This window comes from Neovison vison, chromosome 1, assembly GCF_020171115.1.
Source record: "Neovison vison isolate M4711 chromosome 1, ASM_NN_V1, whole genome shotgun sequence".
In the NCBI taxonomy this organism is placed as follows: domain Eukaryota; kingdom Metazoa; phylum Chordata; class Mammalia; order Carnivora; family Mustelidae; genus Neogale; species Neogale vison.
In genome coordinates this window covers 44,910,728-44,935,734 of record NC_058091.1, presented here as the reverse complement: position 1 = coordinate 44,935,734, position 25,007 = coordinate 44,910,728, and the positions used below count along the sequence as shown (strand labels likewise).

Sequence of the window (25,007 nt, the reverse complement as noted above, 5' to 3'; positions counted from 1 at the left end):
AAGATTAATGTCTTCCAAACCTAGATGTTTCTTAGAGTTGATGGCATCCCAGAGGGAGCAGCTCCATTAAGGTTGCCTGTGAGCTGTGTGCCCATTCTGCCATGCTGGTCCGATTTTAATCACTTTCTTTGAGTGCACTGTTGGTACAACAAGGATTGAGTTTAACTGCAAAATATTATGTTTTTAAGAAGAGTACATAAGGATACAATATTGAAACAAAAGGCTATTGTGCATGTAAAAAGGCAGAGGGACAGAAAGGTGTGGGCATAAATTGGTAATATAAAGTCATCAGTGGGCGAATGACATCAATTTCACGTGCCCTTACAAAGCAACAACCAAGTGCTTTATGGGACTAAACAAGTAGAAGAAGTCACCTTAGAGTCTGTTGAAGACAGGTTCAAAGGGGCGCCTGGGTGGCTCAGTAGGTTAAGTGTCTGACTCTTGATGTCAGATCACGGTCATGATCTCAGGGTCATTAGATTGAGTCCCGAAACTAGGCTCTGCATTGGGCGTGGAGCCTGTGTGGGGTTCTCTTGTTCCCTCTCCCTCTGCCCCTCCCCTACCCCTTTCTCTCCCTCTGAAAAGAAACATAGCCTATTGCATGTCAAACAATGCAATGGGTGACCGAAGAAATTGCAAAGCAACGAGAAACTAGTGTGATTGACTTGTGTGTCGCACAAGACCATGGAGAAACCCTTGTGTCACATTTAATTAGTATCATGTTTCGTACTTAGTGGTTCCAAAACTGATAACACGTTTGATTCCAAAAAAATACATATCATCACATCTATATATAGACATAGATATAGATATATATAAATATAGATATAGACGATAGAGATAGAGAGCGAGAATGTGGGATATGGAGAGATAGTAAAGAGCTTGTGCCCTCAGTTTATTTCGGGTTCCAGTGATATGCTCCTAAGGGACTTCCTTGTCCTTGGTAAATAATAAGTTGTCCCCTGTTCTCCCTTCTAACACAGAGGATGCTTGGATGAAATTTATGTGTTTCCTTATTTAAATAACAGTTTTAAAATATGAATTACTTGGGTTTTTATAGGGGAACCACATTCAGTTACAGAGATGATGAAATCTCCCTGTATCCTCTTCACAGTAAATAAAAGAATCTCCCCTTCTTCCTTACTTAAGGTCTAATGGACCAGAGGGATTTACTAAATAATACTGAGAGTCTGTCATGATTGCCGGGAGAATCAGAGGCTTGCTAGTTTGCAGACAGGCGAGAAGCAAACACACACCAGTTGCATCTGTGTGTCAGTCTCCTTTTCTGAGAAGGCTTGTGTTTTTAATACCACCCTCTGGTCGTTACACGAGAGATGTTCCCCATCCTTTCCTGGCAAAGCAGTCTCACAAATGTACTTGGTTTGCAGAAACAAGAGACATAGGAAGCCCGTACAACCCACACTGTACTAGGGGCAGTAGTACAGTATGCCCAGGGTACAAGTGTGTGCGTGTGGAAGATCTAAGCCTAAAACTTAAAATCAAGACCGAGAGTATTCCTTTCTTCAATCCCGCTCTTCCTAGAATATGCTCTCCTAGCACCCCCGATACCCGGTGCATGGACAACACTTACACTGTGGTGATTTTTATATTTGTTGGAGTTGGTGAATGTCTGTTTCCTCTGTTCAATCAGACACTGTGTTCAGCACATTCTGTGTCTTATTCACCACAGTGTTCTTAGTGTCCACAAATATGCCCGCCCCACAACTGACGTCCGTGAATACTTGTTAATTTGGAAGTTAAAACATGTCAAGGAGACTTGGGATCACAATTCGTGCTATCAGAATTCTAGGCAATGACATCAAACAATCTTAAGATTTACATTTCAAGCTGACAGGGTCTTCCTTCAGCTAAGACAGTTCCAAGATCAGAGAACTTCGGCACAAGGTAAACTTTTCCTTCAAGAGACAAGTTGGTATCATTCTTCTTCTCTGACTTTTCACTTTCCCAATATATTTTCTACTTCTTTTAAGAAGCGTGGAAAAAACAATCTTCTCAAATGAAAACCTGACTCTTAGCAATCATTTCCCATAGCATTTAGAAGTTCTGGATACATGTTTCCAGGGAGATCATAGGAGGGACAGCTGACAGTTTCATTTGTCCTCTTTCCAATCTCTAGTAGTAAACTCTGCTGATTAAAGAGGCCATTGGACTGACGTGGCCCTAATTCTGTGGCAAAGTACACCAGCAGACCAAAATCTGAGCCTGTAAAGCTCTAAAGTTAGAAAATCAAAACACTAAGGACAGCCAAACACAAACAGCCCATAGGCTTTAAGCAACATTCAATCAATAATTTCCTTACTTGGCTTCTGCCTCTCCTCTGTAAATGTTTGTCCCCAAGTTCCTGTCCACGGAGTGCTTCTAACCATTTCCAATTTGGTATTGTCCATCCAGAATTATTTTGCTCAGATAAACTCTTAAGATATTTAATATGCCTCAGTTTATCTTTTTAACTACTCTTAATAAATACTCTTAATATTTAACTACTCTTAAAAGTGAGACTTTCCCACTGGCTTCTCCCCAGCTCTAAATCCCTCGGTTACCCATTCATGGTGGGGCCTGTTCATGGGAAACAGGTAGAAAGAGGAGGTTGTGTTGAAGCATATGTTTTGGTGATTGCTCCTGCCAACCAATTGCTTTCTCTGACAGGAGCTTTGTGTTTTAATTAAAATAAGCAAGAAGCACCTTCTTCCCTTCCTTCCCTTTCTCCCTTCCCAGTAAGGATTTTTCCGCAATCGCTATTACTGCCTTGATCTCTTTTCTTCCACATGCTTTCAGACCCCATTTAAGCATCAGAAGACTAAGGCTGAGGAGCGCCTGGGTGGCTCAGTGGGTTAAGCCTCTGCCTTCGGCTCAGGTCATGATCCCAGGGTCCTGGGATCGAGCCCCGCATTGAGCTCTCTGCTCAGCGGGGAACCTGCTTCCTCCTCTCTCTCTGCCTGCCTCTCTGCCTACTTGTGATCTCTGTCTGTCAAATAAATAGATAAAATATTAAAAAAAAAACTATTTAAAAAAAAAAAAAAAAGGAAGACTAAGACTGAGCCCCAGCTGGTCACTTGACGGGGATGACCATGGGTGACTCCTTAACTTTTACAAGCCCCAGTTTCTTCACTTATAAACTGAGGAACAGAGCATCTCACGGGATTGTTGTAAAGAAATCATGTATGTTGTAAGTGAAATCATATATGTGAATATGCATTATGTACTAGAAAATGCTGCACAGACTCTAGTTGTTTTTTTATATCTCACATGAGGAAAATTCTGCATTGCTTCATCCTCACCTTTCCCTGAGAGTGCCTTCTTAACTCATTTGATGGGAGCAAAACAGGAGAAAGACTCATAATAAATGATTACCTGCCTTTCGGTCTGGCTTGACAAGAGGAGATGACGAGATGATATAACACTTTACCCTGTAGTTCAATGGCGGGTAGTGCCCAGAGCGGGGGGGGGGGGGGGGGGGGGTAGGGGCAAGAAAGGGTCCAGGGTGGCCGTGACCTTGGAAGGTGATGACTGAGCCCACAAACAACCCTCTCTGCTTGAGACCTAATAAATGCTCTTTCCAAAGCAAACCTTGTCAAAGGGAATTAAAATGTGTACACTCCCCAGAAATTATGGTGTTGGCCCCTCCCCTGAGAGAAGGGGAACAATGGGAGGCCTGGGTCATTGCTGGGTGCTTGTATAAGATGACCAGCTGTTTGGAGGACAGAAGGAAAACTGCAAAGGGGTTCATGAATGAGTTGCCTGGCAGAGTCACATGGCATTAGCCAAATTTTAATGACCACAAAGTCACCACCTACTCACAATAACCCTCCAGAAGCACCTTCTACACAGGAGATGAACTATGTACTGAAAAGCTGTGTTTTTTTTTAAGATTTTATTTTATTTATTTGACAGAGACAAAGAGATCGCTAGTAGGCAGAGAGGCAGGCAGAGAGAGAAGGGAAGAAGCAGGCTCCCTGCTGAGCAGAGAGCCCAATGCGGGGCTCGATCCCAGGACCCTGAGTTCGTGACTTGAGCTGAAGGCAGAGCCTTAACCCACTGAGCCACCCAGGCGTCCCCATGAAAAAGCTGTTCTGTCCATTGCCCATTATCCAGACTTCTTTTAGGACAAGCATTACTTTCTGCCTTGCTGAGTTTCTTGGAGCTCACTGTCCAAAATGGTAGCCACTAGCCAAATGTGGCTATTTAAACTTGAAATAATTAATATTAAGTAAAATTTAAAAATCAGCCTTTTATTGTATTTGCCTCATTTGAAGTGCTAGCCACTTGTGACTACTGTATGGGACCATGCAGATGAAGTATTTACGTGGTTGCACAAAGTTCCTTTGGACTATTACCCATTTTTTTCAAGTTTTTGTTTAAATTCAGTTAGTTAACATAGAGTGAAATATTGGTTTCAGGAGAATTTAGTGATTCAGCACTTACATGTTCCATTTTCCCCAGCCTTCCCGACTTTTGTCAAGTAGAACCTTGCCTTCACAGCTTTCCTTGATCCCTCTCCTCCCTGCCCTATTATCTTAGTCACATCCTCCAATGTTCCTGGTACTCGGTACTACCTCTTAGTACTCTTGGTACTACCTCTATTTTAACATTTACTATGTTGTATCTTGACTATGTGTTTGAACACGTGACCCTCTGATGAGGCTCCGAACCAGCCCCCAAAGAACAACTATTTCTTGCTCATCACCACATCTCTTGCAGCAGAATCAGTCATGGGCAAGTGCTCAACCAATTCTAAATCCAGAGATGAATGAATGAGTAGACTTCACGTAATAATCCAACAAATGAGTTAGGAACTCACGCTGTTGTTCATAACCTTCTCCTGGTGTTCAGAAAGATGCATTACACACTCACAAAGAAAATAGGAAAAAACAGACACAAAATTCAGTTTTATCAATCTGGGCAGATATCTGGTAGCCCCAAAGCAGAGCCAGGTAAGAGATACCCTGTGAACTCAGTAGGGCCTCCTTCTGTATGGATACTCTTTCCCCCCATCCATTCCTATTTTGCCCCCAACCTCTTAGGTGGATCTCACCACTAGAATATGAAAACAAACAAACATGCCGAAGTACTCTCTTATATTCCAGAGAAAGAGGAATGGACAGATAAACAAGAAGGAGCATGTGTGCCCCAATATGCAGTGTCCCACAGTGTCCCACTCATCTAAACTGCCAGCCCCTAAGATGGCACCAGCTCCTGGGTCAATAGCCATTGTTATGGTTTTTCTCAGAGCAAAGATTTTCTCTCAAGTATCTTGGGTCTCCACCAAGACAGAAAACATATTTTTTCCTGACACAAACCTCTAATCCATGGGAGATGGAGAGATTTCTAGGTCCTCTTCTGCAATTTTATTTTTTATATTATAAAATAAGGGCTTTTTCTAGATGAAATGATATTTACCACAATATCAACTCACTTGCATATATATAAAGTAATAGCCTGGAAGTAAGCATGTTAGTAACCCAACACAGCAATCCCTTTAGAGCCACTGGACCCAGGACTCCCAGGATATAATAGGCCCATCTCCTGTAAAGCCTAGGCTTCTCCATCAGCCTGACCATCTTGCTACAATAAACGATACATCTGTGGCTAGCTCAATGACAGGATGTAGAAAGCCCACTTCCCTCCTGTGATTTCTAGACTAGACTCTAGAAGGTGCCTGTAACAGAAAAAGTCAAGTTCCTGAAACCACGTCTTCAGCCCCTGAAGCGCCATACGCTGAGTGATCTCCAGGCTGCATGTAACACATTCTTCCCTGAGCCGTAGCTCCCCTTTAATTCACATAATGTCCTAATGGTTTTCAACAATATTCATAATAAAATGCCTACAGTTTGGGGAACACTATCTTAATTATGTTTTAGCTACAAACCTCTCTTTATAGAATTAAGCTCAAGCAGAGAAAGGAAGGAAACATGGAAAGAAGGAAGGAGGGAGGGAGGGAAGGAAGGAAGGAAAGGAAGGTGGGAAAAGAAGGAAAGAAAGTGAGAGAAAAGAGGGAGAGAGATCTTCTTCCTCATCTTTTGTGAGGAAGCCACAGTCCTCTGTATCTCCATTGGTAATGGCTAATTGGCAGCTCACCAAACAAAACCTCTAGAACTACCAATCTACCCAGGCCTACAAAATCCCCAAGTTTATTATTTTATTCATTTATTGACACATGTATTCATGTAGTCATTCCTTCATTAATCACTTTTTATCTTTATTATAGGCTGTGGCCAAAAAAAAAAAAAAGAAGAGAGAGAGACAGAGAAAGAGAGAGATACAGCTCCTCCTCTTTGTGGCTCCCCCATTGTAGCTGGGCTAGTTGACCTACGTGAAAAGCAGATGTTGTGATATATTCCTGTGCCCCTGAAACAAATAATACATTATATGTTAATAAATAATAAAATAAAAAGATAAAAAATAAAAGAAGGATGCCCAGAGTGCTGTGGGAATATTTTAGAGGAAGAGTTTATTTCCACTGAGGAAAGGATGATGGAAGGAATGGAAATTAGAAAAGCTCCACTGAAGAAAGACTTGAGTAAGTCTTTGAAAAATGAGAATGTAGGTTTGAAGGATATTCAGGACTGAGGGGAAAACATGAAGAAAAGACAAGGAAGTTTGAAAATGTTTGCTGACATTGGAGATGACCACTGAATTTGCTGAATGGCTAGTCCGAAGCTTGTGGGCGGGGCAACATGCGTTACCACTGAAGGTCACTGGCTTCTCCACACACAACTCTCGTACTTGAACTCTCGGGCTCTTCTGGCTCTAAGTCTTTATATTTTCTTAAGGTAAAACTGAGAAGACAGAAGATATTTAAACATAGACAATTACTAGTTTCTCTCTTCCCCACACAACAAGGTTATCAACTTCAGAAAGACAAAATGAGCAGAAGCTATAAGGGACCTACCTTGATGTTCATTCATTCTGAGCCAACCTTCCCTAAGGCAAGGCACTACTGGAGCCTGGTAACATTCCTTGAGGGAAGTTCCTTTAAGATTCTCTTTATTGCTGCAGAGTGAAAGCTTCTATTTCATTTGAGAAACATACAGTTTGACTAATTTTTCCTTGAAATTCATTTAGGCAAATTAAGAAAAAGGAATCCACAAATCTCCCTCAATCCATTTCACCAAATGCCTTTAAGAAAAATGTGCAGGAGTTTTCCAAAACCCTAAACAAGCAAGGTTTTCCCTTCCTGCTATTAATAGAGAAATATCTTATTACAGTTCTGTAAACAGAGCCAAATTGAAAAAATTGCATTTAAATGATGTTAGGGTTTCCAAAGAAAACCACAAAACAAACTCAGAGTTAAGGCGATAATGCATCCCTGTTGTACCTTGGCACAGGAGAAAGCATTTTGCAGTGACCATCTGGGATCTGTAACATTGTAATAAGGGCAAGAGCACCAACTCATAGAGGAGCCAAGAGGCAACACTTTTGCTCCTGCCAACTCAGATATGTTCTTGTAAGGTTTTTCCAGGAAACTAGCATTTCAACTTTTACAAGGCGTATGAAGACACCAGAAGTTTTTTCACTGCTTTAACCAGTGTCTAATGCTGAGCAAACAGAAGATGTTCAATAAATACTTATTGATGAAAAATTTTTGAAAGCGCAAAACTTTTGCTATGATAATAAAAATTTCCTGATCTTTCACCTTACTCATAAGACACTGAAGGATGAATAATTCTTTACCCAAGAACAACATTTCAGGTAAGTTGAGAGGAGGTGTAATTTATTAAGTACTATTGAATTTGTACACCCAAAAGTCATTACTGAAATGTACTTTTACATCCAGATGGCTAACAGACACATGAAAAGGTGTTCAACTTCACTCATCATCAGGGAAACACAAATCAAACCCATGATGAGATACCACCTCACACTGGTCAGAATGGCTAAAATCAACAGCATAAGAGACAACAGGTTTTGGCAAGGATACGGAGAAAGAGGAACCTTCTTGCACTACTGGTGGGAATGCAAACTGGTGCAGTCACTCTGGAAAACAGTATGGAGGTTCCTCAAAAAGCTAAAAATAGAGTTACCCTATGACCCAGCAATTGCATTACCATAGGTATTCACCCAAAGGATACAAAAATACATTCAAAGAAGTACATACACCTGGATGTTTATAGCAGGGTATTATTATCAACAACAGCTGAACTATGGAAAAGAACCCAAATCCCCATCAACTGATGAATGGATAAAGAAGATATAGTACACACACACACACACACACACACACACAATGGACTACTACTCAGCCATCAAAAATAATGGAGTTTTGCCATTCGCATGATGTGGGTGGAGGTAGAGTATATTATGCTAAGTGAAATAAGTCAGTCAGAGGAAGACAAATACCATATGATTTCACTTGTGTAGAATTTAAAAAACAAAATGGATGAGGAATGCCTGGGTGGCTCAGTTGGGTAAGAGCCTGACTCTTATTTTTAGCTCAGGTCATAATCTCAGGGTCATGAGATTGAGCCCCACAAAAGGCTCTGTTCTCAGTGGGGAGCCTGCTGGAGATTCTCTCTCCTTCTCCTTTTACCCCTCCCCTGGCTCATGTTCTTTCTCCCTCGCTCTCTCTCAGTATATTAACAAATCTTGAAAGAAAGAAACAAACAAAGAAAGAAACAAAGAAAAAGAAAGAAAACAGATGAACATTTAGGAGTGGGGATAGAGAGGGGGAAACAAATCATGAGAGACCTTTAACTACAGAGGAAAAACCAGGGTTGATGGAAGGAAGTGGATGGAGGATGGGATAGGAGAGTGATGAGTATTAAGGAGGGCACTTTTTATGATGAGCACTGGGTGTTATATGATGAACCACTGAACTCTACTCCTGAACTAATATTGAACTATAGGTAAACTAACTAGAATTTAAATTAAAAATAATATTAATAAAATAAAATAAAAATTAAATTAAATTAAATGTAGTTCTATTACTACTACTTCTACTAAGAATGTGAAAAGGCAAATTTTAAAAGTTTTGAAATGTCTTGGCCCTCACTCTAAAAGCACAAGCATCAAAAAAAAAAACAGGTAAACTGAATCTCTTCAAAATTAAAAACTTTTGTAAGGCAAAGGACATCATTGGTAAGGCTAAAAGACAGCCCATGGAATGGGAGAAGATACTTGTGAATCATATATCTAATGACACTAGAATCTAGACTATATAAAGAACTCCCATACCTCAATAGTTCGAAGACAAATGGGCAAACGATCTGAATAGACACTCCTCCAAAGAAGATAGACAAATGCCAATAAAGCACATGAAAAGGTGCTTAACATCATCAGTCATCAGGGAAATGCAAATCAAAACCACAATGAGATACCATTTCATACCCACTAGGATGCCTATAATCAAAAAGACTTAACAACTGTTAGTAAGGATGTGGAGAAATCAGAACCCTCACACATTGCAGGTCAGGATGTAGAATGATGCAACCAGTCAAGCAGAGAGAGTCAATTATCATATGGTTTCACTTATTTGTGGAGCATAACAAATAGCATGGAGGACATGGGGAGTTAGGAGAAGGGAGTTGGGGGAATTGGAAGAGGAGGTGAACCATGAGAGACTATGGACTCTGAAAAACAATCTGAGGGGTTTTAAGTGGCGGGCGTGGGAGATTGGGGGAACCAGGAGGTGGGTATTAGAGAGGGCACGGATTGCATGGAGCACTGGGTGTGGTACAAAAACAATGAATACTGTTAGGCTGAAAATAAATAAAAAATAAATTTAAAAAAAAAACCAGCTTGGAAATTCCACAAAACATTACAACAGGACCTAGCATTTCATTCCTAGACATATAACCAAGAGAAAGGAAAACATATGCCCACATCAACACTTGTACACCAATGTTTTTAACAGCATTATTCATAACAGCCAAAAAAATGAGAACAACCCAATGTCTATCAGATGAATGGATAAATGAAATGTGGAAATCACCTACAGTGGAATCTTCTTTTTTAAAAATTTAAGCAACTTAAAAAATTTAAATACTGATCCATGCTACAACACAAATGAACTTTGAAAATGTCAAGTGAAAGAAGCCCATCACAGAGGACCACATATTGTATGATTGCACTTACGTGAAATGTCCAGAATAATCTATGGAAGGAAGGTAGATTAGTGGTTGCCTAGGACATTGAAGTAAAGAAGGAGTGGAGGGAAAAGTGGAGTGACTGTTAAATGGGTACAGAGGTTTTTTCAGGGTGATAAATATTCTAAAATTGTGATGAAAGTTGTATAACTGAATATACAAAAAATTTGAATTTCTCACTTCAAATAGGTGAATTATAAGGTCTGTGAATTATGTCTCAACAAAGCTGTTATTCAGAAAAATGTTTTGGCCTCACTAAATTATTCTAATTAACTGATTAATATAATTTTAAAAAGTAGACACAGAATATGTATGAATACCCAGCCTTGTATAAATTCAATGAATTCCAGAATAACCAACTATTTTACATTATTGTTATCAGAGTCTCAGCATGAATAAAACCCTTCAAAAAAACAAATTCAAGTGTTTTCTGGATGACATTTTAAATGTATTTTGAATGTACCTGGAATGATCTCTAGATATTTTGCTAGATGCCATGTTTATTCCTAAGTGAAATAATTTCATGCCATTCAATAGGCGCATCATGAAAAAGAAATTTTTTTAACATCTTTTTTCTGTTCACTATAAAATAGCAAATACATTAAGTTCAGATTCCTCCAACTACTAAAGTATATTCTACATACTATAACTAATATAGCATAGTTCCATTTAAAAGATAAATTCTAAGAAATCCAATAAATTTAAAATAATCAATAACCCTGATCAAGGTCATGGTATGTTCATTGTAAAAACAGATATACACATACATATGCTTAGCTATTTATCTATATCATATTCCAAAAGACCTATTTTTATAAAGATATATTTTTATGAAGCTATTTTCCTAAGCTGAATGGTATTTATACAATGTCATATGAATTTTATAACTGAAAGGAATGTAAAATTTTTTATTCCAGCCACTCCTTTCACACATAAAAAAAAAAAGTTGAGACCTAAACTGATTAAGTTTTTGTCCAAAATTATGATTGGGAAGTTGTGGTTTGAATAAAAGCTGCTTAATTCCCAAGAAAATGATGTTCTCACCATACCAAAAGGGCGAGAAAGAAAGAAAGGAAAGGAATTACTTGAAAGTCTATCAGCATGTAAATGGATACACGTTTATATACCTCTTGGATGTTTCTCTACTTAAATATATATTATTTGTTCTTTTTCATCACTGATAATGAACTCCCAGAAGGCCACATTCATGCATATCTACTTAACTGTTCACTTACTTACTTACTTCACTTATTTAACTTACTCTCAACTTGTCTCAGCACATATTTTAAAGAATGATTATCAAGGGTATTAAAACAGAGTGGTAATAACTTAATAACATTATTTAATTTCCAGTGGAAGGCTTCAGAAAACCTCCATGTAGATGAGTCAATAAATTCCCCATGAGGAAACCCAGCGCGATTGCACTTTGAAAGGATTCTTTACAAAGCTGTCTAATTAGAGAGAGCTTCAGCATAGCATCCACCAACTCTACCATGACTCCTGAAAGAAGCTCATGAAATTATTATTTTTAATGGCTTTACACCAGTTTGCTTAGAGATCCTTCCCCTTGCACCTCCTCCTTCCCATCCAAATCATCCCAAAATTGCCCTACTCCAAAAATCACTCTTTTCTTCTAATCAAACTACCTCCGAATCTTCGGTTTATCTAATTCATACTAAGCTGTAAGTTGCTGACAGGTTTAAATCTGGGGAGTGATGTCTCCAGAGGAATTCACATTTTAAAGGTGAGGTTTCTTTTGCTCAAAATTTCACTAATTCATGTGAGGAGTGAGTGTGATCCTTTGCTGCATCAGCAACACTGGGCTTCAGTCTCTTCTGGGGGCCACGAAAGTCTCCTGACCCCCTACATTCCAGAAATCAGGGGTCAGCAAGTGGGTGCCCTGCTTAAGAAAAACTGTTGACCTCTGGGAAGGAGCTTGTATAGAAGCAAGTGTTAATTTTCAAAATGTGACTGGCTGTGATAGCAACAACCTCACCTCATCACAATGTCCCTTGGAATGTTTTCCAGTCAAGGGGTCTAGAAGTGATCTGTCATCACCGGTCAGTGGTATAAAAGCAGCTCATTCTTGTATCCTTGCCCTTCTCCCCTGGACCAGAAACAAAACATACCACACCGTGGCCTCCTCTTCTTACATTTGAATTTTCATGTGTTCAACATTTGTCAGGGCTTCACCTTTAATGACATGGTCAGGGCCCCAAGAAATTATTTTTAACACATGAAAAATGAATGCCAGTCCCATTTTTCCATGCCTTGTAATCAAAAGCCACAAAATCTGTGTTTGGGGTGTTCCTATGTGTGCTTATTCTTAGAACAACATTTATAGACACTTTAAATGATTACCCTCCAAAGTCATAAAAGGGTTTAGTAACACACTTTAATATATCATTTCTTAAGCGCTTTTTAATAAAATACACATATATAATTATAATTATCAATGCATGTATGTCATTTAACATAATGATAAAAGGCTAGTCTTTGAAGTGACATGGTGATTAATATTTACAGTAAAACCTAAAGGAAACAGCAATTTGTACAATATTGCTAAATCAAAAAAATTAATAAGTTCTACTCATATCTTTGTAACATTTCAAATCACCAACAGCAAAAAGGAAAATGCTCTCCCTAATAATACATATGAGTACAGATCATTACTTTCCATGTTTTCTCAAGATAGACAACTCTTTTGTTCTAGAATTGTAGTAAGCACTCCAGCTGGGATGGCCTTTTCCCATGGCCATAGCTCATGAGGACTTTTCCCAAATCTGTGTCAAGCTATTAATACCATACAAAATCATCTTCTATAGATCGATCTACTAGAAGTATTTTATGTCCCTTTATGCTAATCTTCAATGTAAAACTCAATACTGATTTGATGAGCTGTTAAAAAATCCACGAGGATATTTATCAATATCCATAAACAAAAGTCACATCCTGCGCCAATACTTTTCAAACAGTTATCTGCCTAAATATCTAACAGCCGTGCTGTTTTAACGGAAAGAAGTAAATCAGAGCTACACCATTTCCCCTCCTAAACTAGAGATGAGTTAAAGCAACTCTGTTTAGCCCTGAAAGGAAATCTCACTTAGCTTGGAAAGGAAGTCTGCTTTAGCTTGACAAATATATGAAAGGTAATGAGTCAACGAACAGACATACAATTTTTTTAAATTTCTCGACAGACATATGGTAACGCTCCTTATCACGCATTCTTAGCCTTTCCTAGTCATCTCCTAATGTGCTATCAAAGGTACTTGTTTTGAAATCTTAAACCATGTATACATTATTTTAGGGATTTTTCCAAAAATTAATCCACCTTCCATTTTTCCGGTTTGGAGGCTGAAATGCTGTTGAGGTTAAAAGTTTTATAGACCCTTTATCATAATTAGTATCTTCCTCCTTCATCCTCTAAGAGGGTCTTTATGGTAATGGGCTTTGGCCTTTGCACTACAACCCCCAAAAGACAGATTGCTGCAGATAACCCCCTGAAATTCCTTACAGCGTTATTTAATACCATAAAGGCCTAGAATCTATTTGTTTCAGGAAAGACTCAGACAGAGAAACAAGGTTAAGGAGGAGGGGAGATTTCAACTTGTAGGAGTGGGGAGACAAGTAAGTAGCACAAATGCCTTTTTCCTTACAGACCACAGGCCAGGAATCTCAAAACAAAATGTAAAAAATATCCTCAATGAAAAACCACACTATAACAATGTAAGGGAAAGCTGACAATATTCCTCTTGATTTAAAAAGATAGACATTTCTTATTGGAATCAAAGAATTTGAGGTGGATTTATTTTCTTTTTGGCATTCCACTCATATCATATATTCCCTCCCCAGTGAAAACCGGAATTTAAAAATGTTTACAGAACTCTCTTTAACGGTCTACTTTAACTAAATAAAATGAGCGAAACATCCAAAATACTGGACATTTATTCTTTGCAGATGAATGAATACCTCTTACATACCCAGTGGAAAGTGGAAAGAAGATACAAGGCTCTCTTCCACCTTACCTAAGTAAATAATAATAGATCAAGAATTTTTACAGAACCAAGATCATCTAATACCTGTGACAGACAAGAGCAAGCAGGAACACAAAAGCTAATCCTTCATGACTACAGATACCTCAGAACTAATACTTAGACTTCAGCTGGCTTTGGCATTTTAGGCTCTCACACTGTGCCCAAGAATAACAGAAATCACAAGACTCTGGGTGCTGGTTACTGTTAGTTATCAACACTCAAGTATGAAACTGTGTAGAGCATTTTTCTGATAAATTAAGTTATAAGCCTTGGTCTGGTTAGTATCACTGCCAAGTTTTAAGTTTGGTGTTTGGTTTTTAAAAGAGTCTGAGAATTTGGGTTAAGCATACTACTTATGCCAATCCTCTGTGCAACTAAATGAAATAGGGGGGACAAAAGAGGGAGGATGTGGTTTTGCAGGCTGCAAAACTCCACGTGCTATGTACGGTCTACATATATACCATAGATAATTACAGTCTCACCATGAGAAAGTCGAAATACTCAGGGAGCCTTCATTTCCTACAATATGTAAATCTTACAAGCTACTGATAAGTTTCTTTTCATATTGCTTTCAGAAAAAAAGAAAAAGAAAATACATTAGACCAATCTGAGTATGCTTTAACTTCCAGGATTCATCAGACCATATGTGCAGACACTTGAGATGATGACAGAGTTAAGCTTCCTAGGGTCCTAGAGTCAAAGAAACTCTGCTGACCCCCACTGCTAAGCAGGTGCACTCCTTCCACAGGGGGCAACATCTGCCGATCGGTCATGGTCCCACTCGGTGAGGACCCCAAGAAACTTCCTTGGGAAGAAACAATTTTCTCAGGACTGGCAGCCAGTTTGGGGGATGTGGAGAAATTATATCCATACAAGGCACAGGGGCTGTGTAACCTGAACGTGTTATAGGAACCCTGATGGGTCTGGTTAGCAGCAAAGGCGTTGCTGGAGGGTGAAGGCATGATGTACTGAAGCTGGGGGGACATCCCCGAAATCTGCATGGACAGGCTGGTCTGTGGGCAGCTGAACGTGTCCCCATCTGTGCCACCCATGGACATGTTCACTGAGGCGCTGCCACTCACGCCCACATAGGAGGGAGTCCTGGGTGCGGCAAAGGTCTCTCCGCTCTGGTTGGTGAGCCTGTTGTAGGTCTCGGCCAAGGATGTGCTGTATCGGTTGAGGGTGAGGCCAGAGCGGGCACAGGCAGAGTAGTCAGCCGGAGCCAGGCTACACAGCTGGCTGGTGTTGGGCCCCAGATGGAAGGCAGGGGAGGAGCAAGGGGAGCCAGACAAAAGATGAGGGTGGGTGGCAGGAACGCCATTCCCAGAGCCTTGGAGCAACGTGGAGGAACTTGTATTTCCTACAAAAGAAGTTGAAATGTAAAGAGCAGCGACTCCACAGCCATGTTTTCCTTTCAGTTTGGTGAACATGAGCTAGACCCAGCTTGTCACAAAGAAGCCTACATTGAACGATGAAGAGGAGATGGTCTTGGCTCTCAAGGAATTACAATTTAACTGAATCCAGACTGAAATATTTTAGACACAAATCCTCTCAATATTTCCAAGGCATATGATCTCGACCAGGGCAACCACATTTTTTTTTTTTAATCGCAGAAGGTATCAGGACACTGCCTCATAGATTTTTCACATTTTCTCCCTCCATTAGTTTTCCTCGAGTTTTCTGATTTTCTATAATAAATATTACAAACACTGACTTCCCTGGCATCTTTATAACTTACATCTTACTCTGTATCTTGCTCCAAAAGTATAGCCATTACCTCTCTTCTTTCCGTATTTCACTCCTTCAGCAGACCTTGGTCTGGATCAGTATGTTTTCTTGCATGAAAATGGAAAGAATTCCAAAGGAAGAGCCAAACTGGTCAAAGACACACGCTGCCTCAAACTTATCTTCAGCTGCCCACTGAAAGCTTATGCGCCTCAATGGCTAGGCCATACAGGGCTATTACAAGAAGGCAATAGTCTAGAACTTCAAAACTCTCATTTCCAACCAGACACAGGTTGGTGAATCACAGGCTCGTGCAAGAGCAGAGGCCTGCCAGATAAACAGTCCTGTGACATGGAGAGGGTGGTTGACCCTGCGTCCAGTCAATAATGATTGTCGTGGCTGTCTCCCACTCTCTGGATTCGCTGGCAGATTGATGTCTGCAAACTTGACAGAACGTAGGGGGAGAGGAGAATTCCAACAGACTGGACAGGTTGTAAAGCCTTCATTGCTCCAGCAACTGTGTTTTATACAGCTTCTCAAAATAATCAGAAAGCCCAATCCAGTCAATGATAAGTATCTAAAGCCCAGCATGTTAATTGTCACTGGGGGGCTGGGCAGGATCAGGCGTAAAAAGCCCGAGTACAGGGGTGGGCTGAGAGTCCTACCTACCAAGCAGAGGAGGAAGCGTCATCCTTTTGCATGCAGCTCCCTCTGAGGAAACACTAGCCTGAGCTTGGGGGACTCACTCAGAGATGAGCCCAGGAAAGTCTACCTGAGCGTGCCTGACCTCCTCAGCATAAATCCAACAGGCAAACGCAAACCCTGCCTAGAGGCCATTCTGCTGAAGGAAGCGAAGACAGAAGCTGGCAAGGAAGGGTGAACTGGCACCAGCACGGGGATTCCCTGTGAGGTGGGCTTGGCACAAGAGCCCACAGTCTGGCTCTAATTCTAACAAGAGGTTTAAGTGTGAGGTAAAAGTCCTGAAATATATTGACAGTCTGAAACATCCAAGACTTAACCTATGACCACAAGAGCCATTTTTCTGGTCCCCATCCCCATTCCTCACAGAAAAGAGATGGATCCCATAACAAAAGGATGTTGGTGATGAGGTCGCCATTGTGGAAGTCAATGACGTCAAGTGTATTTTTCAGCATCTGAGCTTCCAGTCAAGAACCGCCTGCATCTTGACCCCAGAGACTTTGTGTTTTACCTTGCTTGGGAATTCCAGGGATATCTTCAAAGGTGAGAGTCCGTAGTGAAGGTCTCCAGAATGCATATGACTCCACAAGGGCTTCCAAACCCATTCTAAATGGAAGGATTGGGATGGAGGTGGACAAAAGAAGCCTCATTAGGAGCAGTTGGAGCTTTTGGCAGTAATAAGCAGCTCAGAACACCTCACTAGTGTTCACAGTGTCCCCCCACATTGGTAGGGCAAGAGCTCGGCAGAGACAGATAGAAAAGCTTCAGAGATGGGCCACCATTCTGTCACCAGGAGCACAGGACAATGGAAACCACCCAAGATATGCTGTTAACATTTTCAGAAAACTAAGCCAACCTCGGAGAAGAAGAAGCTGTCGCTCTGTGCTAAGGAGCTCAGGTGAGGCCCATCCTAGCTGATGGGAGTCCAAGGCTCTGGTGTGATCTGGAATCCACCCTCTCCCCCATAACATTACTTCTCTCTCTGATGCGGAAGGCTTCTCCACAAAAAGACTGACCCTGTAAAGCTGCTTTTTCTTAAGAGACATTTCTGTCCATCATTTGGTCCCTTGGTAGCCAGCTTTAGAAGAGCACTCATCCAAAGAAAACCAGCTTCTCTCTGGGGAGGGGCACGATCTCCATCACACCCAGTGCTGCCAGGATAGTCTCTCCCTTCAGCAACAGGGAGTCCAGGCGAGTCGGGGGAAAGCACAGTCCTCTCAGCCCAACATGCAGGAGGAGCATAGAAAGGTGATCTCACAGGCCGGCACCATGTATGGCTCTGGTATTAGCATCAAACATTCTTTTCCGGTCCCTACATACACTTAGTGAATGGATACTTAGAGAGATAGGATAAGTTGGTTGTAAATTATTTATATGATATATACAGATATATCTATATGTCTATCTATATCTATTTATCTATCTATATATATTTAAAAACAAGGGTAACTACTACTCTGCATATATAAATGTATGTGTCTCCTCCTGTAAGTGATCCAGAGTCCCTCTTTCCTTATATCAATATATAATATTTATATATAAATAAAACTAAGTCCTCTAGGTTCTGGAAATGAGGCATTTCATTCAACTAGCCCCATTCTTAAGATCTCGTTAGTCTTCCCTCAACTACCAAAGCCCTAAGCAATTTGTTAATCTTAATAACATTGTGATTTTCACAAAACATAGAGCTCTGTTGTAGAAAATACCTGCATTCTGAGTATCAAACAATATTCAGACTTCTCTTGTGATTGTTAGAAACAGTTTTATTCAACACAGATAATCTGTTTCTAAGGCAAATGTTCAAGAGCGGGTCCTTAGGGGTGCCTGGGTGGCTCAGTGAGTTAAGCCTCTGCCTTCGGCTAAGGTCATGATCTCAGGGTCCTGGGATCAAGCCTTGCATTGGGCTCTCTGCTTCGCCCCCTCTCTCTGTGCTTGCCTCTCTGCCTACCTGTGATCTCTCTGTCAGATAAATAAATAAATAAAATCTTAAAAAAAGAAAAAAAAGAGCAGGTCCTTAATCACTTGCACTCAACTTGCTACCTCCTCTGGGTATCTTGCATCCCTAAATCAAGAACTATGAGCCAAGGCTAGAGGAACCCTCTTGTCTCAGAGTCCTACCACCTACACAGCATGGTGAAAACTCCCCAGACACTCAAAGAAAGTGATATGGCAGATAAAACCACCTTACACACTTGGCCCACTGTTCTAAGGCTTTACATGCTGAATCTACTTCCTTAGTGTTCAGAGCGTAGACTCCATTGATGTGCAAATGTCCTTCATGACTCCATGGAGCATCACTACCCCATCTTAGTGCTAGAAGGAGACAGCAGTGTATGTGTGTGGGTGGGGGCAGTGGTACTGAGGGCACACCCAAGCTCGTGTGCATACACAGCCCTCGTATGAGTCTACACATGGACCTGACTCATCTCTCAAGTCACAAGTTCAGAGACTGCTGCTGTGGAAGCACTTGCAAAAGCCATCACCAGCCCCACACATGTGCTAGTACAGGGCTGCCAAAGGGGAGAGCAGGGCACAGAGTGGACCTGCACCTGCCTTCCTCCTGGGCTGCATGGAGCGTGAAGTGCAGAGTCTAGCTTTGGATGTAATCAGTGATCTACGAAGAGAGGACTATTCCGTGGTGAGAACACTGGATTGGGGGTCAGGAGAACTGGGGTGTGGCTCCAACTCCTTAAAATTCACTGTATGACCCTAAGTCAATGTTTTAACCTCCCTGGACTTCAGTCTCCCACAAAGTCAGTAGCAGACTATGAAAGCTCTTCATCCAAGCTCTGCATCCTTTCCTAGCTCTAAAGTTGTCTGCTCCTAAGTGATTTTTCCAAAACCAGACATCATATCTATGGCTGACTATGAGCCAAATGCAAGCCAGATTGACTCAATAATATATTATGCACATTAAAGTATTGATTTGGGGGCAGTTTGGCCGCTTGTTCAGTCCCAAAACCCCATGTTTCCTGCAGGTTATGTTTAATACTCAACTGATGAATGCTGGACACCATCTATCTGATTGTTCTTTATTTAGTTTGTGTCAGGTTTTATGACTTTCTAGAAACAAGTTTTTCTAAATGCTATAGAATGTTTTTATTACCACATAGATGAGTTTTAATAATCATAGATTTAAATATTAAGGATACCAAAGTGGTCATGGAGTGGTCTCAAGGGGAGCTTGCTAAGAGGTAATTAATAAGCATCCATTAGACTTAGACACTTATTAACGATGGAGATGAGCATTATTGCATAATGTGTTTTAGCAGTGTAAACTCCATTATGCTTCAAAGACAAATCCATACACCCAATTCCTGAGGAGACATTACTGATCACCACAAACATGTAACTTTCGGCTTTAAAGAGAAGCTTCTGAAGATGACATATCTACAAGTGATCTGGCTTGGAGCTACTGACAGTTTTCTTGAGGCTGCTGTTTCACACTGCAAGTTCCAGAAAGGATTTCAGATATTTTGCAGGAAACAGTTATAAAATATTTAGTAGCTGAATCTGGACTTTTTAAAAAAAGGCCTTCATTTTCTCCAGTAATAGAGACTTTTCCCATCTAGTTAGAGGAAAGATAAAAGGCACCTCCTGCAGGAGTGCAGCCAAGGCGATAATTTATACAAGATGCCTTTGAACAATTTCCACATTTTATCACCACCCTAATTTATGCTATCAAATGGCCAAGTTTATTTAGTAAAATGGTTATGTTTTTCCTGAAGTATTTAAAGCAAAGAAATTTCTATACCTTCCTGAGTAAAAAATTTTATAGGGTCAAACCTAAGGCCTAACTGAAGAATGAAACTATTCTCAGCACATAAATTCTCTTTCACGTAGCAAATGTCTTGCAGGAGGGCTTTTAAGGGCTGAAGCTACTGATTCCTATAAAACAGGCTGTGGAACCATAAATAACCAGGAAGGGATAATTTTTAATTAAAGCAAATTGTTTTATAAAGTTTCAAAAAAAATCACAAGTCCATGTTTATTTCTTGTCCTGCTTAATTTGCTTATTTCATATGTGGGGAAAAATAAAAACAGTTTATATTGAAAAGTAGTAACAATAACACAACAGACCAAGGGTATTAAAGAAATAAAATGAACTTTTTCTCATGGGCTTTCTTCTCTATTTACATGAAAAAAAAAAAAAAATCACTCCTTTCCCAAGCCCTCAACACCAATGCACCATCCAAGTCTTACATATAACTTAAACTTTTTTTTTTTTAAGGAAAATACATAAGTTAGAAATCTGTAAAGCTGACCAAATTCCCTCTTCTCTATACATGAGTTTTTGAATTTATCAATGGAAAATATGAAAATTAGCTTTCTAAATAGTATTGATATATAAATATTATATAAATATTTAGCCTTCCAAAATGAGCACTGAAGACCTGTCTATCATAAGCAGGAAAACTAACTTTAATGAGACAAAAAGTGAAATTATTCATTTCACTAATAAGAAAGCTATATAGAGGCAACATAATTTTCTTGTACTATGATATTGTTTAAACATTTGGAGCAAGACAAAAAATTTTAAATTTAACAAAATTTAAAAAGTGTTAAAACACAATTCCTTATGTTCTGTGTGTCCATTAAAACTTTTAAAAGTTTTAGAGTCAGGAAAAAAATAGTAGCAAGAACCACAGATGCCACACCTTGTAAAACAAACGGAAGGAAAAAGTTCTTATCAAACCTAGCATTCTGACCTCATGATACCCAACAAGGGACTTAATAGTTTATTTTCACCAATCCCACTGATTCTCTTCACTGACCATATTCAAATGCCTTTTCATTATGCTGACATTTCCAGAATTCTTCCTGAAAATTTCTCCTATGCATCTTATCAGCTCACTTCTATTTGTAGGTTTACTCACTATTGGTGTCTAACCAAATACACCTTTTAAAATATTTTTAAACATATTGCTTCAAAACTGAACCCACGGTATCCAAGCAGTGTGATTCCCCTACTGCCGAGAGCAGTGAGGTGTCTGCTAGGTCAATCCTACAGGAGAGCCTGGACATGGTTCCTGGCTGTGTATTCCTCAAACCTCAGAGCTGCCTTCAGGGAGTTTCAGTGAGTTTTAATAAATGTATTCGCTGCTTAAAAAAAATAATGAAATGAAAGAAATGCTAGACCCTTAACAAATGCTATACTGCTACCACCAAAACCACAAGAAAATTCCATCAAAGCATTTCTCAAGGTAGAAAAGAAATCATCCCAAAGGCTCCCATTAGTCCCTCAGGAGTGGCCTTCTCAGTTACTACATTATTCAGCTTTTAGAAATGCCCCTGGACAGCAAAGCTAACCAAGAGCCAATGGAACATAGCAAAAGCCACGCAGAGTTGTTCTCACATTAAAAACATCTAAAAAAAACAATGATTTCCATATATCAGACAACAGGTATTATAGGAATATCTGCAAATCTTCCTACAGAATAAAGAATTCCAGAGGGAATTATTAGTGCTATTGTTAATCGTTTTGTTGATGTACCTGCACTAAATTAACGGCCACTCTACTCTCAATGCATTTCAGCTGCGTTTGAGTCCTCATGCTTCGTGGTGTTTAAACAATGTCCCTGTATACAAGAATATTCTGCAAGCACTTCACAGTATTCTGAGAAAAGATCTCTGACTGCACCAGCCTTGCCAAAATAATCAGCTAGAAGACTAAAAATCCAGACTACCAGCTGACCGTTCTCTCTCTACAATTTTAATTCAAACTGTCCCTAAAACAAAACAACTGGGGCTTTCGACTTCCTGTAGAGGTAGCCTATACCAAGTTCTTGAGAATACCAAATTTTCGAGAAGTCTTAGAATAATTTCTGGAGGAAAGTAATAAAAATTTCTCAAATATTTCTTTTTAAAAGCTTTAAAAACATTTAAGTCAAAGCTTTACCCTGAAAAGGCATCTGGAGAACGTTAGTCTGTTATTACTCTCTATTACTATCAATACTTATCTTAGAAAATATTGCACCAAACTCTATTGGAATAGAATCACATCCATAAATTAAAAACCCATGGCACACAGACAACGGTGATCTGCTTTTTGATAAAAGTAACAGAGTGGAATTCATTATGGTTGCTCTCCCTCCTTGTACAAACACCATAAAACACGACACAGAGAAAATAAACAAGTGTATGGCTGTCAGTGCAGCCAAGACAAATTTGGAAACTAAAGAACATCAGCTCCCTTGGTAATGGGGCATAGTTTCGTATTCTAGTTGGAAATCTGAGGGAACGGAGCCCCATCATATTCCGAAGATAGAATCAAGAGATTGTTGTGACATCACTAAGTAAATTAAAGAACAACAGCAGGTGTAGTGAGGCTACTGACTTGGAATATCGAAGCCCTGGGGCCTGAAAGACAGGTTTCCTTAAGGTCCCTTCAGCGGTAGCATGCACTGTGCACCCTGAGAACTTGCATTTTTCACCCAGCATCCCACATCAAAATTCACCTTAGGAATGGGCAGGCCATGGCACTAAGCTAAAAAATAAGGTACATCCAAGGCCCAGCGGTACCAACAAATTTTAATCCTCATCAGAAAATTATTTCAAAACCACGTCAGTGGTTAACTGTTTACCTTGTAATGGAAAATTCACAAGAAGTCGAATGTATTTATCAGAACCAGAATGTTCTTCACTAAGTCTTACCTGTTACGCCCAGAGTCTCGAAAGCCTTTGGCAAATGGGTTCCTATCTATCTTCAGGCGAGTAATCTGCAGAGTACAAAAAATTCATATCAAATACTATAAATGTCAAGTAAGGCCATTAAAAACAGAAATGGTGGAAGAACTACAAGTAATTACAAAATTATAAAAGCATTCATCTCCCCTATTTCTCAGGTATTTTATTATCTTAGCTGCAAAGCTAGAAGAAAATTTCAGAAATCACCTAGAAAAATCACCTAGAAAAAAATCCCCACCTCTATTTAAACTCTATAATTAAATCTGTTTTGCATTTAATATCACTAGAGAATGAAATTCTGAATCATCTGTTGATAACCTGTCCTTTTTTTGACAATCCCTCTGAACTAAAAGCTCTTCCCTTTAACTCTGTGACGTGGTTTAATGCCTGTTCCTCTTGGTAATGAGTAGCAGCTAATAACTTGTCAACTTCTACCTTGTCAAGTTCCTTATAACACCTGAATGCCAATAAATCCCTATGCATCCCTCTCTTCTTCAGAATTAGGTAATATACACTTCTTTAACTTTTCTGCCTCTGTATTTTTTTGTCTCTCTTTGGATCATCTTTATGGCTCTCATCTGAAAATTTCATTCTTTCCTATTTTCTGTTGAGTCCTGGACCTGGTCAGAGCCCTACAGTGAACATCTAACCAGAGCTAATGACTACTGGAAGGCACTAATGAGATTCAATTTTATTCAGGTAGTAGAAATAAATGTGTTTTTTTTAAAGATTTTATTTATTTATTTGAGAGAGAGACAGTGAGAGAGAGCATGAGCTAGGAGAAGGTCAGAGGGAGAACCAGACTCCCCATGGAGCTGGGAGCCCGATGTGGGACTTGATCCCGGGACTCCGGGATCATGACCTGAACCGAAGGCAGTCATCCAACCAGCTGAGCCACCCAGGCGTCCCGAAATAAATGTTTTAATTTAAACAGAAATCTGGCGGTGGGATTTTTACAAGTGGTCTAATCATCTCCATTAAAATATATTTTTAGTTATACCATCTTATAATTGACACTAATAATATCTCATCTATTTCTTGACAGATCTCCACCTTGCCCCACGGAAGTTACAGCCTGTTCTCCAAGAAGCATATCATGCTTTGTTTTCTATGCTCTTTGGTTTAGTGGAATCTACAAAGTTAATGAACATACTTCTGACAGTGCCATTTTGGCTTAGTACAAATGAACACTGTTGGATAACACTAAGGAAAAGGAAGGGTATCTCTGAAAAGTCATTCATAATCCCCCTCTGCTGTCCTGAAGGAATTCTTGTGAGTTCATTATAGCTTCATTCTTTGTTCATTTAAATAATATTTAAATAACATTAAATACTTTAAGTGTTCATTTAAAATAGGATTTCAAAAAAGAGTAGAGATTTATACAATGGTGCCTTGTCTAAATAGAGATGTGTTACTATTGCCATTGTTTTTATTACTGGGTGCATTCTGTGTACGCTGTACTAAGAATTTTATATGCATATTTCATTTAATTCTCATGGCAACTTATATGTAGTTATCATCCCAATCTTATATTTTCTTTTAAACCAAGGCTTAAGTTTCCTGTGATCATAACGTTACTTGTCCATAGACCTAGGCTGGGACCCTGGGCTTCAGAATCCCCATGCTGTTAACCACCACCAAGCTAAGCTGCTTACCAATTTTCCCTGAGTTCTTAAAATAGGAGCCAGGAAGTTAAAAAATGAACATCATTGCATTTGGTCATTATCAATTTCCCTTCTTCTAATTTTTTTACCCTATT

At 39.6% G+C, this 25,007-nt stretch overlaps 1 protein-coding gene across 1 annotated transcript in view; it reads right to left on the bottom strand.

Annotated features, from left to right (window-relative positions):
* Positions 1 to 12,859: 12,859 nt before the first annotated feature.
* Positions 12,860 to 25,007, bottom strand: part of TBX18 (T-box transcription factor 18) — a 28,791-nt gene continuing 16,643 nt past the window's right edge. The window contains exons 6-8 of the mRNA XM_044246218.1: positions 23,216 to 23,280; positions 17,073 to 17,167; positions 12,860 to 15,497 (exon numbers count right to left, since the gene is read on the bottom strand). Of these exons, the coding sequence (XP_044102153.1) occupies positions 14,773 to 15,497; positions 17,073 to 17,167; positions 23,216 to 23,280 (885 nt within the window). The 3' untranslated portion in view covers positions 12,860 to 14,772. The remainder of the gene's footprint in view (positions 15,498 to 17,072; positions 17,168 to 23,215; positions 23,281 to 25,007) is intronic.